At 29.7% G+C, this 17,456-nt stretch overlaps 1 protein-coding gene across 1 annotated transcript; it reads left to right on the top strand.

Annotated features, from left to right (window-relative positions):
- The first annotated feature begins 245 nt into the window (after nucleotides 1–245).
- On the top strand, nucleotides 246–1,340 carry LOC110710103. The gene is made up of 2 exons (XM_021888367.1): nucleotides 246–843; nucleotides 1,306–1,340. Exons 1-2 carry the CDS (start codon nucleotides 246–248, stop codon nucleotides 1,338–1,340), a joined length of 633 nt encoding a protein of 210 aa, XP_021744059.1.
- The last annotated feature ends 16,116 nt before the right edge of the window (nucleotides 1,341–17,456 follow it).

The following is a 17,456-nucleotide window of genomic DNA, read 5'->3' as shown; positions in this document are numbered from 1 at the left end:
TGTGAGAAGGGCGTTGCAAGCTCACGTTGAGGAACCCTTAGCACCACAAAGGCAACATATTTTCATCACCAAGTGCAAGATTAAAGGCGAGGTATGTGATTTAATTGTTGATGGTGGTAGTGAGGCAAACACAATTTCCAAAAACCTTGGTAACTAGGCTTGGTCTTACAACTACAAATCACCCACATCCTTATAAGTTGAGTTGGTTGGACTCTAGTTCTAGTACGGGGGTTAGGAAACAATGCATGATTAGTTTTTCTATTGGGTCTTATCATGATACTCAACTGTGTGATGTTGTGTCTATGGATGCTTGTCATATTTTGCTTGGTAGACCTTGGCAAACTGATCGAAAATCTCAACATGATGGGTACCATAACACTTACACTATAACTCACCAAGGAAAACAAAAAAAATTGCACCCCTTACCACCCCCACGGTTGTCACAAAATCCTAAACAATCAAAGGAGGTGTCATTGCTTACCCTTAAGGAATTTGAAAGGGAAATTGATGGTAAGGATGAATTATACTTGTTGTACTCTAAAGAGGTCCACGAAAATTTTGTGAGTCAAAACCCCAAATTGGCTCAATTGATTAAGGATTTTGAGGATGTTTTTCCCGATGAGTTACCTGAAGGGTTACCACCTTTGAGGGGAATTGAACATCAAATTGACCTCATTCCCGGTGCTCCTTTACCTAACAAACCTGCCTATAGGTGTAATCCTTTGGAAACTAAGGAATTGCAACGTCAAATAGAGGAGTTGATGAGTATGGGGTATGTGCGTGAGTCGATGAGTCCGTGTGCTGTTCCTGCTCTTTTGGTTCCTAAAAAAGATGGTACATGGCGTATGTGTATTGATAGTAGGGCTGTTAACAATATTACTATCAAGTACAGGTTTCCAATTCCAAGGCTAGATGACATGCTTGACGAACTGAGTGGCTCGAAGGTGTTTTCAAAAGTTGATTTGAGAAGTGGTTATCATCAAATTCGGATGAGAGAAGGAGATGAATGGAAGACCGCGTTCAAAACCAAGCACGGTTTGTATGAGTGGCTCGTGATGCCATTTGGACTCACCAACGCACCTAGCACTTTCATGAGGTTGATGAACGAGGTGTTGCGGCCTTTCCTTGGCAAGTTCGTGGTGGTGTACCTTGATGATATCCTTATCTATAGCAAAGATGGGGATGAGCATTTGGTCCATTTGTTTGAAGTTTTCACTGTTTTGAGAGAACAAAAATTGTATGGAAAACTTGAAAAATGTAATTTTATGCTATATGAGGTCACTTTTCTCGGTTACATTATTTCAGGTGAAGGCATGAAAGTTGATCCTAGCAAGATTTAGGCTATTCAATCATGGCCTAGTCCAAAGACACTCACGGAGGTCCGATCTTTCCATGGATTAGCTTCCTTTTATAGGAGGTTCATTCGCAATTTTAGCACTCTCATGGCCCCTATCACCGAGTGCACAAAGAAGGGCTCGTTTGAGTGGACTCCTCAAGCTCAAAAGGCGTTTGAAGTGATCAAAGAGAAAATGTGCAACACACCTATCCTAGCACTTCCAGATTTTTCAAAACCATTTGAAGTTGAGTGTGATGCAAGTGGAAAGGGGATTGGTGCCATGTTAATTCAGGAGGGGCGTCCTATTGCCTACTTTAGTGACAAATTGAGCCAAGGCAAGCTGAATTATTCCACCTATGACAAGGATTTCTATGCAATAGTGCGAGCTTTGGATCATTGGTCGCATTACTTGAGGCCACAACCATTCATACTTCATTCTGACCATGAATCTTTGAGGTTCATCCATGGCCAAAAGAAGTTGAGTTCGAGGCATGCGAAGTGGGTGGAATTCTTGCAAACATTTAACTTTTCATCCAAGTACAAGAGTGGAAAGGCGAATGTTGTTGCGGATGCCTTATCTCGAAGGCATACTTTACTTGGAGTCGTTGAGGTTAAAGTCCTTGGGTTTGAATTGATCAAAGAATACTACAAGGAAGATGATGATTTCAAGGTCATTTTGGAGAAATGCGTGAATGGAGTTTATTATTTATTTTCCTTACAAAATGATTTTCTTTTTAAGGGAAATAGGTTATGCATTCCTAAATGTCCAATTCGAAGCTTGTTGATTCATGAGGCGCATGGAGGAGGTCTAGCAGGCCATTTCGGAGTTCAAAAGACTATGGAGCTTCTTCAAGCTCACTTTTATTGGCCTAACATGCTATCTACTGTTCACCATGTTGTAGCTCGTTACTCTACTTGTCAAAGGGCAAAGATGGTGTTTCACAAGGGTCTTTACAAGCCATTGCAAATTCCGGAGAGACCTTGGGAAGACATAAGCATGGATTTCATTGTGGCTTTACCTAGAACTCAAAGAGGTAAGGACTCAATCATGGTTGTGGTTGATCGCTTTTCAAAGATGGCTCACTTTGTCCCTTGTCATAAAACCGAGGATGCTATGAAGGTGGCGAAATTGTATTTTGATGAGATTGTTCGTTTCCATGGAGTCCCACGCACCATTGTTTCAGATCGAGATACAAAGTTCCTAAGTCATTTTTGGAAGTCTTTGTGGCGTGTTATGGGAACCAAGTTGCTGTTTTCTACCTCACATCACCCCCAAACCGATGGCCAAACCGAGGTGGTGAATAGGGTGCTAGGTTCTTTGCTTAGGACCTTGGTTAGTAAGAGCACCAAAGATTGGGATGTCAAGCTTGCTCATGCCGAGTTTTCTTACAATAGAACTCCTAGTGCTACTACAAAGTATTCTCCTTTTGAAGTAGTCTATGGTTCTAATCCCTATGTTCCAATTGATCTCATAGTTTTGCCTCAAGACAAGTTCGTGCATGGAGATGCCAAGGAACAAGCAGAGTTCATGGTCAAAATCCACAAAGAAGTGAGGAAGAACATCGAGAAGGCTAATGAAATCTATAAGAAGCAAGCCAACAAGAGAGTCAAAAACGTGAGAAGCTTTGAAGTTGGTGACTTAGTGTGGATTTACATGAGGAAGGAAAGGTTTCCCAATCAAAGGAAGAACAAGCTCATGCCACGAGCCCAGGGTCCATTTGAGATAGTGGAAAAGATCAATGACAATGCCTACAAGGTAGATTTGGGAGGAAAGTACGGCGTCTCAAGCACATTCAATGTGGGGGATCTAGCACCGTACTATAATGATGAAGAATTGAGGGCAATTCCCTTTGAATAAGGGGAGGATGACCAAAGTGGTCAAGGTTCGAATGATTCAAATATTCCAGTCCAAGAGTCGAACGTTAGGGAATTGATTTTGTCCAAGTCTTTCTTCGATGCTACTCCTATGGATTTTGGCGTGCACGGTCCATATAATTCCTCAAATGGTTGCACCGTATTGAGTGTGACTAATTACCTCAGTAATGGGATGAATTAAATTAGTTTGTTTCCCCTTAAAATCATCAACTCCAATCCGTTTGAAAGAAGGGAAGTTGGGCGGATTTTTGGGCGTGAATCTAAGCTGATTTAATGCATACTTTACGGAGAGTTTCAAGCTGGTTTATATTCACATTTCAGTGTTATTATTAGCGGGGTTTTGCTGGTTTAATTTCGTAATAAAGGAGCTTGAATGAAGGCTTAATTGGGAGGTTACAAAGGCACACTTCAAGGCTACTTTGGAGGACGAATTTGGACAGCATTTTGGAGTCAATTTGCTGAACGTTTTAGGAGTCATTCTTCCCTTATTTTAAGCTATTCTTCCCTTGTTTTAAGCTCCCTTAATTAGAGAAATAATTAGTTGTAATGGGGATTCATTTGGACGGTTATGAGCCAATTAATTTACCTTTTATCTCTGTTTTGTTATTTTGGTAAGTTGTAAAGGCAATTTTTGGGATGTAACTTAAGCTATAAATAGCTTGCCAATGATCAATGAAAAGAAATTCAGAAAATTTGCCAAAACACACGAGTGTATGATCTAAATTTGGCTTGTGCTAGTCAGTTTTATTTTCCAAATTTGAGAGTTACCTCAATTTGAAGAGTTTGTGTTTTAGTGAGAGTTCCTAAAACTTAAACTGGTAGTTGTCGAATAGGTCAGAGTTCCCTAATCACTACTACGCCCAAACAAGTGAGTGAGTGTTCCTCACTGTTATATCCTCAACTTAAGGGTGAGAGTTCCCCTAAACCTTCTTAAATACTCCACATTGATACTTCTAAATTAAACTAAACACAACACACATTCAAGACCATTTGTAAACAAGTTTCTCAGCTTGCTTACACATCAGTTTCACTTTCATTTGATTCAAATAGCTTTGCTTGAATGTGTTTGACTTTGATTTGATTAATTTAGCTTTGTTGAATGCATTTGACTTTCATTTGATTTAGAAAGCTTTGTTTGAAAGTGTTTGACTTTGCTTTGATTTAATTAGCTTTGTTTGAATGTGTTAGACTTTCATTTGATTCAACTAGCTTTGTTTGAATGTGTTTGACTTTCATTTGATTCAATCAGCTTTGTTTGAATGTGTTTGATTTTCATTTGATTCAATTAGCTTTGTAGAATGCATTTGACTTTCATTTGATTAAATTAGCTTTGTTGAATGCATTAGACTTTAATTTGATTCCAAAAGCTTTGGTTCACTGTGTTTAACTTTCATATGATTCAATTAGCTTTATTGAATGCATTTGGCTTTCATTTGATTAAAAAAGATTTGTTTGACTGTGTTTTACTTTCATTTGATTCAATTAGCTTTGCTTGAATCTGTTTGACTTTCATTTGATTAAATTAGCTTTATTGAATGCATTTGACTTTCATTTGATTCAAAAAGATTTGTTTGAATGTGTTTGACTTTCATTGGATTTAATTAGATTTGTTTGAATGTGTTTGACTTTCATTTGATTCAATTAGCTTTGTTGAATGCATTAGACTTTAATTTGATTCAAAAAGCTTTTTTTGAATGTGTTTGATTATCATTTGCTTGAATTAGATTTGTTTGAATGTGTTTGACTTTTATTTGATTCAAAAAGCTTTGTTTGAACGTGTTTGACTTTCATTTTATTCAATTAGCTTTGGTTGAATGTTTTTGACTTTCATTTGATTCAATTTGCTTTGTACAATGCATATGACTTTCATTTGATTTAATTCGCTTTGTTGAATATATTTGACTTTCATTTGATTCAGAAAGCTTTGTTTGAATGTGTTTTACTTTCATTTGATATAATTAGCTTTTTTTAAATGGGTTTGATTTTTATTTGACTCAAAAAGCTTTGTTTGAATGTGTTTGACTTTCATTTGATTCAATTAGCTTTCTTTGAATGTGTTTGACTTTTATTTGATTCGTTTAGCTTTGTAGAATGCATTTGATTTTAATTTGATTCAAAAAGCTTTATTTGAATGTATTTGACTTTCATTCGAATCAATTAGCTTTGATGAATGTATTTGACTTTCATTTGATTCAAAAAGCTCTGTTTGAATGTGTTTGACTTTCATTTGATTCATATTGCTTTGCTTGAATGTGTTTGACTTTCATTATATTCAATTAGCTTTGTTTAATTGTGTTTGACTTTTATTTGATTTAATTAGTTTTGTAGAATGCATTAGACTTTGATTTTAATGAAAAAGCTTTGGTAGACTGTGTTTGTCTTTCGTTTGATTAATTTAGCTTTATTGAACACATTTGACTTTCATTTGATTCAAAAAGATTTGTTTGAATGTGTTTTACTTTCATTTGATTCAATTAGCTTTGCTTTAATGTGTTTGACTTTCATTTGATTAAATTAGCTTTGTTTGAATGCATTTGAATTTCATTTGATTCAACTAGCTTTGTTTGAATGTGTTTGACTTTTATTTGATTCGTTTAGCTTTGTAGAATGCATTTGACTTTGATTTGATTCAAAAAGCTTTATTCGAATGTGTTTGACTTTCATTCAAATCAATTAGCTTTGATGAATGAATTTGACTTTCATTTGATTGAAAAAGCTCTGCTTGAATGTGTTTGACTTTCATTTGATTAAATTAACTTTGTTGAATGCATTTGACTTTCATTTGATTTAGAAAGCTTTGCTTGAAAGTGTTTGACTTGCATTTGATTTAATTAGCTTTGTTTGAATGTGTTTGACTTTAATTGGATTCAAAAAGCTTTGTTTAAATGCGTTTGACTTTCATTTGATTCAACTAGCTTTGTTTGAATGTGTTTGACTTTTAATTGATTCGTTTAGATTTGTAGAGTGCATTTGACTTTGATTTGATTCAAAAAGCTTTATTTGAATGTGTTTGACTTTCATTCGAATCAATTAGCTTTGATGAATGCATTTGACTTTCATTTGATTCAAAAAGCTCTGTTTGAATGTGTTTGACATTCATTTGATTCAATTAGCTTTGCTTGAATGTGTTTGACTTTCATTTGATTAAATTAGCTTTGTTTAATTGTGTTTGACTTTCATTTGATTCAATTAGCTTTGTAGAATGCATTTGACTTTCATTTGATTAAATTAGCTTTGTAGAATGCATTAGACTTTAATTTGAATCAAAAAGCTTTGGTTCATTGTGTTTGACTTTCATATGATTCAATTAGCTTTATTGAATACATTTGACTTTTATTTGATTCAATAAGATTTGTTTGAATGTGTTTTACTTTCATTTGATTCAATTAGCTTTGCTTGAATGTGTTAGACTTTCATTTGATTAAATTAGCTTTATTGAATGCATTTGACTTTCATTTTATTAAAAAAGATTTGATTGAATGTGTTTGACTTACATTGGATTCAATTAGATTTGGTTGAATGTGTTTGACTTTCATTTGATTCAATTAGCTTTGTTGAATGCATTAGACTTTCATTTGATTCAAAAAGCTATTTTTGAATGTGTTTGATTATCATTTGCTTCAATTAGCTTTGTTTGAATGTGTTTGACTTTTATTTGATTCAAAAAGCTTTGTTTGAACGTGTTTGACTTTCATTTTATTCAATTAGCTTTGTTTGAATGTTTTTGACTTTCATACAAATCAATTAGCTTTGAGGAATGCATTTGACTTTCATTTAATTTAAAAAGCTTTGTATGAATGTGTTTGACTTTCATTTGATTCAATTAGCTTTGTTAAATGCATTTCACTTTCATTTGATTCAGAAAGCTTTGTTTGAATGTGTTTTACTTTTATTTGATTCAATTAGCTTTGTAGAATGCATTTGACTTTAATTTGATTAAATTAGCTTTGTTGAATGCATTACACTTTAATTTGATTCAAAAAGCTTTGGTTCACTGTGTTTGACTTTCATTTGATTCAACTAGCTTTGTTTGAATGTGTTTGACTTTTATTTGATTCGTTTAAATTTGTAGAATGCATTTGACTTTGATTTGATTCAAAAAGCTTTATTTGAATGTGTTTGACTTTCATCCGAATCAATTAGCTTTGATGAATGCATTTGTCTTTCATTTGTTTCAAAAAGCTCTGTTTGAATGTGTTTGACATTCATTTGATTCAATTAGCTTTGCTTGAATGTGTTTGACTTTCATTTGATTAAATTAGCTTTGTTTAATTGTGTTTGACTTTCATTTGATTCAATTAGCTTTGTAGAATGCATTTGACTTTCATTTGATTAAATTAGCTTTGTAGAATGCATTAGACTTTAATTTGAATCAAAAAGCTTTGGTTCATTGTGTTTGACTTTCATATGATTCATTTAGCTTTATTGAATACATTTGACTTTTATTTGATTCAATAAGATTTGTTTGAATGTGTTTTACTTTCATTTGATTCAATTAGCTTTGCTTGAATGTGTTAGACTTTCATTTGATTAAATTAGCTTTATTAAATGCATTCGACTTTCATTTGATTCAAAAAGATTTGATTGAATGTGTTTGACTTTCATTGGATTCAATTAGATTTGGTTGAATGTGTTTGACTTTCATTTGATTCAATTAGCTTTGTTGAATGCATTAGACTTTCATTTGATTCAAAAAGCTTTTTTTGAATGTGTTTGATTATCATTTGCTTCAATTAGCTTTGTTTGAATGTGTTTGACTTTTATTTGAATCAAAAAGCTTTGTTTAAACGTGTTTGACTTTCATTTTATTCAATTAGCTTTGTTTGAATGTGTTTGATTATCATTTGCTTCAATTAGCTTTGTTTGAATGTGTTTGACTTTTATTTGATTCAAAAAGGTTTTTTTAAATGTGTTTGACTTTCATTTTATTCAATTAGCTTTGTTTGAATGTTTTTGACTTTGATTCAAATCAATTAGCTTTGACAAATGCATTTGACTTTCATTTAATTTAAAAAGCTCTGTATGAATGTGTTTGACTTTCATTTGATTCAATTAGCTTTGATAAATGCATATCACTTTCATTTGATTTAGAAAGCTTTGTTTGAATGTGTTTAACTTTCATTTGATTTAATTAGCATTGTTGAATGTATTTGACTTTCATTTGATTCAGAAAGCTTTGTTTGAATGTGTTTTACTTTCATTTGATTTAATTAGCTTTTTTTAAATGTGTTTGACCAAAAAGCTTTGTTTGAATGTGTTTGACTTTAATTTGATTCAAAAAGCTTTATTTGAATTTGTTTGACTTTCATTCGAATCAATTAGCTTTGATGAATTCATCTGACTTTCATTTGATTCAAAAAGCTCTGTTTGAATGTGTTTGACTTTCATTTAATTCAATTAGCTTTGCTTGAATGTGTTTGACTTTCATTTGATTAAAATAGCTTTGTTTAATATTGGTTGACTTTATTTGATTCAATTAGCTTTGTAGAATGCATTAGACTTTAATTTTAATCAAAAAGCTTTGGTTGACTGTGTTTGACTTTCGTTTGATTCAATTAGCTTTATTGAATGCATTTGACTTTTATTTGATTCAAAAAGCTCTGTTTGAATGTGTTTCACTTTCATTTGATTCAATTAGCTTTGCTTGAATGTGTTTGACTTTGATTTGATTAAATTAGCTTTGTTGAATGCATTTGACTTTCATTTGATTTAGAAAGTTTTGTTTGAAAGTGTTTGACTTGCATTTGATTTAATTAGCTTTTTTTTCAATGTGTTTCACTTTAATTTGATTCGAAAAGCTTTGTTTGAATGTGTTTGACTTTCATTTGATTCAACTAGCTTTGTTTAAATGTGTTTGACTTTCATTTGATTCAATCAGCTTTGTTTGAATGTGTTTGACTTTCATTTGATTCAATTAGCTTTGTAGAATGGGTTTGACTTTCATTTGATTAAATTAGCTTTGTTGAATGCATTAGACCTTAATTTGAATCAAAAAGCTTTGGTTTACTATGTTTGACTTTTATATGATTCAATTAGCTTTATTGAATGCATTTGACTTTCATTTGATGAAATTAGCTTTGTTGAATGCATTAAACTTTAATTTGAATCAAAAAGCTTTGGTTCACTGTGTTTGACTTTCATATTATTCAATTAGCTTTATTGAATGCATTTGACTTTCATTTGATTCAAAAAGATTTGTTTGAATGTGTTTTACTTTCATTTGATTCAATTAGCTTTGCATGAATGTGTTTGACTTTCATTTGATTAAATTAGCTTTGTTTAATTTTGTTTGACTTTTATTTGATTCAATTAGCTTTGTAGAATGCATTAGTGTTTAATTTGAACAAAAAAAACTTTGGTTGACTATGTTTGACTTTCATTTGATTCATTTAGCTTTATTGAATGCATTTGACTTTCATTTTATTCAAAAAGATTTGTTTGAATGTGTTTTACTTTCATTTGATTCAATTAGCTTTGCTTGAATGTGTTTGACTTTTATTTGATTAAATTAGCTTTATTGAATGCATTTGACTTTCGTTTGATTCAAAAAGATTTGTTTGAATGTGTTTGACTTTCATTGGATTCAATTAGATTTGTTTGAATGTGTTTGACTTTCATTTGATTCATTTAGCTTTGTTGAATGCATTTCACTTTCATTTGATTTAATTAGCTTTGATTGAATGTGTTTGACTTTAATTTGATTCAAAAAGCTTTGTTTGAAAGTGTTTGACTTTCATTTGATTCAACTAGCTTTGTTTGAATGTGTTTGACTTTCATTTGATTCAATCAGCTTTGTTTGAATGTGTTTTACCTTCATTTGATTAAATTAGCTTTGTTGAATGCATTAGACTTTAATTTGAATAAAAAAGCTTTTGTTCACAGTGTTTGACTTTCATTTGATTCAATTAGCTTTATTGAACGCATTTGACTTTCATTTGATTCAAAAAGATTTGTTTGAATGTGTTTTACTTTCATTTGATTCAATTAGCTTTGCTTGAATGTGTTTTACTTTCATTTGATTCAATTACCTTTATTAAATACATTTGACTTTCATTTGATTCAAAAAGATTTGTTTGAATGTGTTTTACTTTCATTTGATTCAATTAGCTTTGCTTGAATGTGTTTGACTTTCATTTAATTAAATTAGCTTAATTGAATGCATTTGACTTTCATTTGATTGAAAAATATTTGTTTGAATGTGTTTTACTTTCATTTGATTCAATTAGCTTTGCTTGAATGTGTTTGACTTTTATTTGATTCAGAAAGCTTTGTTGAATGTGTTAGACTTTAATTTGATTCAAAAAGCTTTTTTTGAATGTGTTTGATTATCATTTGATTCAATTAGCTTTGTTTGAATATGTTTGACTTTTATTTGATTCAAAAAGCTTTGTTTGAGCGTGTTTGACTTTCATTTTATTCAATTAGCTTTGATTGAATGTGTTTGACTTTCATTTGATTCAATTAGCTTTGTACAATGCATTTGACTTTTATTTGATTTAATTAGCTTTGCTGAATGTATTTGACTTTCATTTGATTCAGAAAGCTTTGTTTAAATGTGTTTTACTTTCATTTGATTTAATTAGCTTTTTTTAAATGTGTTTGACTTTTATTTGATTCAAAAAGCTTTGTTTGAATGTGTTTGACTTTTATTTGATTCAATTAGCTTTGTTTCAATGTGTTTGACTTTGATTGGATTCTTTTAAGTTTGTAGAATGCATTTGACTTTAATTTGATTCAAAAAGCTTTATTTGAATGTGTTTGACTGTCAGTCGAATCAATTAGCTTTGATGAATGCATTTGACTTTCATTTGATTCAAAAAGCTCTGTTTGAATGTGTTTGACTTTTATTTGATTCAATTAGCTTTGCTTGAATGTGTTTGAGTTTAATTTGATTAAAATAGCTTTCTTTAATTGTGGTTGACTTTTATTTGATTCAATTAGCTTTGTAGAATGCATTAGACTTTAATTTTAATCAAAAAGCTTTGGTTGACTGTGTTTGACTTTCGTTTGATTAATTTAGCTTTATTGAATGCATTTGACTTTCATTTGATTCAAAAAAATTTGTTTGAATGTGTTTTACTTTCATTTGATTCAATTAGCTTTGCTTGAAAGTGTTTGACTTTCATTTGATTAAATTAGCTTTGTTGATTGCATTTGACTTTCATTTGATTCAGAAAGCTTTGTTTGAAAGTGTTTGACTTGCATTTAATTTAATTAGCTTTGACTGAATGTGTTTGACTTTAATTTGATTCAAAAAGCTTTGTTTGAATGTGTTTGACTTTCATTTGATTCAACTAGCTTTGTTTGAATGTGTTTGACTTTCATTTGATTCAATCAGCTTTTTTTGAATGTGTTTGACTTTCATTTGATTCAATTAGCTTTGTTTGAATGTGTTTGACTTTCATCTGATTCAATTAGCTTTGTAGAATGCATTTGACTTTCATTTGATTAAATTAGTTTTGTTGAATGCATTAGACTTTAATTTGAATCAAAAAGCTTTGGTTCACTATGTTTTACTTTCATTTGATTCAATTAGCTTTATTGAATGCATTTGACTTTCATTTGATTCAAAAAGATTTATTTGAATGTGTTTTACTTTCATTTGATTCAATTAGCTTTGTTTAAATGTGTTTGACTTTGATTTGATTCGTTTAGCTTTGTAGAATGCATTTAACTTTAATTTGATTCAAAAAGCATTATTTGAATGTGTTTGAATTTCATTCGAATAAATTAGCTTTGATGAATGCATTTGACTTTCATTTGATTCAAAAAGCTCTGTTTGAATGTGTTTCACTTTCATTCGATTCAATTACCTTTGCTTGAATGTGTTTGACTTTCATTTGATTAAATTAGCTTTGTTTAATTGTGTTTGACTTTTATTTGATTCAAAAAGCTTTGTTTGAATGTGTTTGACTTTCATTTGATTCAACTAGCTTTGTTTGAATGTGTTTGACTTTCATTTGATTCAATCAGCTTTTTTTGAATGTGTTTGACTTTCATTTGATTCAATTAGCTTTGTTTGAATGTGTTTGACTTTCATCTGATTCAATTAGCTTTGTAGAATGCATTTGACTTTCATTTGATTAAATTAGTTTTGTTGAATGCATTAGACTTTAATTTGAATCAAAAAGCTTTGGTTCACTATGTTTGACTTTCATTTGATTCAATTAGCTTTATTGAATGCATTTGACTTTCATTTGATTCAAAAAGATTTATTTGAATGTGTTTTACTTTCATTTGATTCAATTAGCTTTGTTTAAATGTGTTTGACTTTGATTTGATTCGTTTAGCTTTGTAGAATGCATTTAACTTTAATTTGATTCAAAAAGCATTATTTGAATGTGTTTGAATTTCATTCGAATAAATTAGCTTTGATGAATGCATTTGACTTTCATTTGATTCAAAAAAGCTCTGTTTGAATGTGTTTCACTTTCATTCGATTCAATTACCTTTGCTTGAATGTGTTTGACTTTCATTTGATTAAATTAGCTTTGTTTAATTGTGTTTGACTTTTATTTGATTCAATTAGCTTTGTAGAATGCATTAGATTTTAATTTGAATCAAAAAACTGTGGTTGACTGTGTTTGACTTTCATTCGATTCAATTAGCTTTATTGAATGCATTTGACTTTTTTTTTGATTCAAAAAGCTCTGTTTAAATGTGTTTCACTTTCATTTGATTCAATTAGCTTTGCTTGAATGTGTTTGACTTTGATTTGAATAAATTAGCTTTGTTGAATGCATTTGACTTTCATTTGATTTAGAAAGCTTTGTTTGAAAGTTTTTGACTTGCATTTGATTTAATTAGCTTTGTTTGAATGTGTTTGACTTTAATTTGATTCGAAAAGCTTTGTTTGAATGTGTTTGACTTTCATTTAATTCAACTAGCTTTGTTTGAATGTGTTTGACTTTCATTTGATTTCATCAGCTTTTTTTGAATGTGTTTTGACTTTCATTTGATTCAATTAGCTTTGTAGAATGGGTTTGACTTTCATTTGATTAAATTAGCTTTGTTGAATGCATTAGACTTTAATTTGAATCAAAAAGCTTTGGTTCACTGTGTTTGACTTTCATATGATTCAATTAGCTTTATTGAATGCATTTGACTTTCATTTGATTTAAAAAGATTTGTTTGAATGTGTTTTACTTTCATTTGATTCAATTAGCTTTGCTTGAATGTGTTTGACTTTCATTTGATTAAATTAGCTTTATTAAATGCATTTAACTTTCATTTGATTCAAAAAGATTTGTTTGAATGTGTTTGACTTTCATTGAATTCAATTAGATTTGTTTGAATGTGTTTGACTTTCATTTGATTCAATTAGCTTTGTTGAATGCATTAGACTTTAATTTGATTCAAAAACCTTTTTTTGAATGTGTTTGATTATCATTTGATTCAATTAGTTTTGTTTGAATGTGTTTGACTTAAATTTGATTCAAAAAGCTTTGTTTGAACGTGTTTGACTTTCATTTTATTCAATTAGATTTGTTTGAATGTGTTTGACTTTCATTGAATCCAATTAGCTTTGTTTGAATGCATTTAACTTACATTTGATTCGTTTAGCTTCGTAGAATGCATTTGACTTTCATTTGATTCAATTAGCTTTGTAGAATGCATTATACTTTAATTTGATTCAAAAAGCTTTATTTAAATGTGTTTGACTTTCATTTGATTTAACTAGCTTGAATAAATTCATTTGACTTTCATTTGATTCAAAAAGGTTTGCTTGAATGCATTAGACTTTAATTTGAATCAAAAAGCTTTGGTTGACTGTGTTTGATTTTCATTTTATTCAATTAGCTTAATTGAATGCATTTGACTTTCATTTAATTCAAAAAGATTTGTTTGAATGTGTTTGACTTTCATTTGATTTTATTAGCTTTGCTTGAATGTGTTTGACTTTCATTTGATACAATTAGCTTTGTGGAATGCATTTGACTTTCATTTGATTAAATTAGCTTTGTTGAATGCATTTAACTTTCATTTGATTTAGAATGCTTTGTTTGAAAGTGTTTGACTTTCATTTGATTTAATTAGCTTTATTTGAATGTGTTTGACTTTAATTTGAATAAAAAAGCTTTGTTTGTATGTGTTTGACTTTCATTTGATTCAACTAGCTTTGTTGGAATGTGTTTGACTTTCATTTTATTCGTTTAGCTTTGTAGATTGCATTTGAATTTCATTTGATTCTATTAGCTTTATTTGAATGTGTTTGACTATCATTTGATTCAATTAGCTTTGTTTTAATGTGTTTGACTTGCATTTGATTTAATTAGCTTTGTTTCATGCATTAGACTTTAATTTGATTTAATTAGCTTTGTTTGAATTTGATTGACTTTCATTTGATTCGATTAGCTTTGTTGAATACATTAGACTTTAATTTGAATCAATAAGCTTTGGTTGACTGTGTTTGACTTTCATTTTATTCAAGTAGCTTTATTGAATGCATTTGACTTTTATTTGATTCAAAAATCTTTGTTTGAATGTGTTTGACTTTCATTTGATTCAATTAGCTTTGTTTGAATGTGTTTGACTTTCATTTGATTTGTTTAGCTTTGTAGAATGCATTTGACTTACATTTGATTCAATTAGCTTTGTCTGAATGAGTTTGACTTTCATTTGATTCAATTAGCTTTATAGAATGCATTTGACTTTCATTTGATTCAAAAAAATTTTGTTTGAATGTGTTTTACTTTCATTTTATTCAATTAGCTTTGCTTGAAAGTGTTTGACTTTCATTTGATTAAATTAGCTTTGTTGAATGCATTTGACTTTCATTTGATTCAGAAAGCTTTATTTGAAAGTGTTTGAATTGCATTTAATTTAATTAGCTTTGACTGAATGTGTTTGACTTTAATTTGATTCAAAAAGCTTTGTTTGAATGTGTTTGACTTTCATTTGATTCAACTAGCTTTGTTTGAATGTGTTTGACTTTCATTTGATTCAATCAGCTTTTTTGAATGTGTTTGACTTTCATTTGATTCAATTAGCTTTGTTTGAATGTGTTTGACTTTCATTTGATTCAATTAGCTTTGTAGAATGCATTTTACTTTCATTTGATTAAATTAGTTTTGTTGAATGCATTAGACTTTAATTTGAATCAAAAAGCTTTGGTTCACTATGTTTGACTTTCATTTGATTCAATTAGCTTTATTGAATGCATTTGACTTTCATTTGATTCCAAAAGATTTATTTGAATGTGTTTTAATTTAATTTGATTCAATTAGCTTTGTTTGAATGTGTTTGACTTTGATTTGATTCGTTTAGCTTTGTAGAATGCATTTAACTTTAATTTGATTCAAAAAGCATTATTTGAATGTGTTTGAATTTCATTCGAATAAATTAGCTTTGATGAATGCATTTGACTTTCATTTGATTCAAAAAGCTCTGTTTGAATGTGTTTCACTTTCATTCGATTCAATTAGCTTTGCTTGAATGTGTTTGACTTTCATTTGATTAAATTAGCATTGTTTAATTGTGTTTGACTTTTATTTGATTCAATTAGCTTTGTAGAATGCATTAGATTTTAATTTGAATCAAAAAATTGTGGTTGACTGTGTTTGACTTTCGTTTGATTCAATTAGCTTTATTGAATGCATTTGAGTTTTATTTGATTCAAAAAGCTCTGTTTGAATGTGTTTCACTTTCATTTGATTCAATTAGCTTTGCTTGAATGTGTTTGACTCTGATTTGATTAAATTAGCTTTGTTGAATGCATTTGACTTTCATTTGATTTAGAAAGCTTTGTTTGAAAGTGTTTGACTTGCATTTGATTTAATTAGCTTTGTTTGAATGTGTTTGACTTTAATTTGAATCGAAAAGCTTTGTTTGAATGTGTTTGGCTTTCATTTGATTCAACTAGCTTTGTTTGAATGTGTTTGACTTTCATTTGATTCAATCAGCTTTGTTTGAATCTATTTGACTTTCATTTGATTCAATTAGCTTTGTAGAATGCATTTGACTTTCATTTGATTAAATTAGCTTTGTTGACTGCATTATACTTTAATTTGATTCAAAAAGCTTTTTTTTAATGTGTTTGATTATCATTTGATTCAATTAGATTTGATTGAATGTGTTTGACTTTTATTTGATTCAAAAAGCTTTGTTTGAACGTGTTTGACTTTCATTTTATTCAATTAGCTTTGTTTGAATGTTTTTGACTTTGATTTGATTCGTTTAGCTTTGTAGAATGCATTTAACTTTAATTTGATTCAAAAAGCATTATTTGAATGTGTTTGAATTTCATTCGAATAAATTAGCTTTGATGAATGCATTTGACTTTCATTTGATTCAAAAAGCTCTGTTTGAATGTGTTTCACTTTCATTCGATTCAATTAGCTTTGCTTGAATGTGTTTGACTTTCATTTGATTAAATTAGCTTTGTTTAATTGTGTTTGAATTTTATTTGATTCAATTAGCTTTGTAGAATGCATTAGATTTTAATTTGAATCAAAAAACTGTGGTTGACTGTGTTTAACTTTCGTTTGATTCAATTAGCTTTATTGAATACATTTGACTTTTATTTGATTCAAAAAGCTCTATTTAAATGTGTTTCACTTTCATTTGATTCAATTAGCTTTGCTTGAATGTGTTTGACTTTGATTTGATTAAATTAGCTTTGTTGAATGCATTTGACTTTCATTTGATTTAGAAAGCTTTGTTTGAAAGTGTTTGACTTGCATTTGATTTAATTAGCTTTGTTTGAATGTGTTTGACTTTAATTTGATTTGAAAAGCTTTGTTTGAATGTGTTTGACTTTCATTTGATTCAACTAGCTTTGTTTGAATGTGTTTGACTTTCATTTGATTTCATCAGCTTTGTTTGAATGTGTTTTGACTTTCATTTGATTCAATTAGCTTTGTAGAATGGGTTTGACTTTCATTTGATTAAATTAGCTTTGTTGAATGCATTAGACTTTAATTTGAATCAAAAAGCTTTGGTTCACTGTGTTTGACTTTCATATGATTCAATTAGCTTTATTGAATGCATTTGACTTTCATTTGATTTAAAAAGATTTGTTTGAATGTGTTTTACTTTCATTTGATTCAATTAGCTTTGCTTGAATGTGTTTGACTTTCATTTGATTAAATTAGCTTTATTGAATGCTTTTGACTTTCATTTGATTCAAAAAGATGTGTTTGAATGTGTTTGACTTTCATTGAATTCAATTAGATTTGTTTGAATGTGTTTGACTTTCATTTGATTCAATTAGCTTTGTTGAATGCATTAGACTTTAATTTGATTC

This window comes from Chenopodium quinoa, unplaced genomic scaffold (genome assembly GCF_001683475.1).
Source record: "Chenopodium quinoa cultivar QQ74 unplaced genomic scaffold, ASM168347v1, whole genome shotgun sequence".
Taxonomy (NCBI): domain Eukaryota; kingdom Viridiplantae; phylum Streptophyta; class Magnoliopsida; order Caryophyllales; family Amaranthaceae; genus Chenopodium; species Chenopodium quinoa.
The sequence above is the reverse complement of the archived record's forward strand: the minus strand, read 5'-3'. Positions and strand labels throughout refer to the sequence as shown.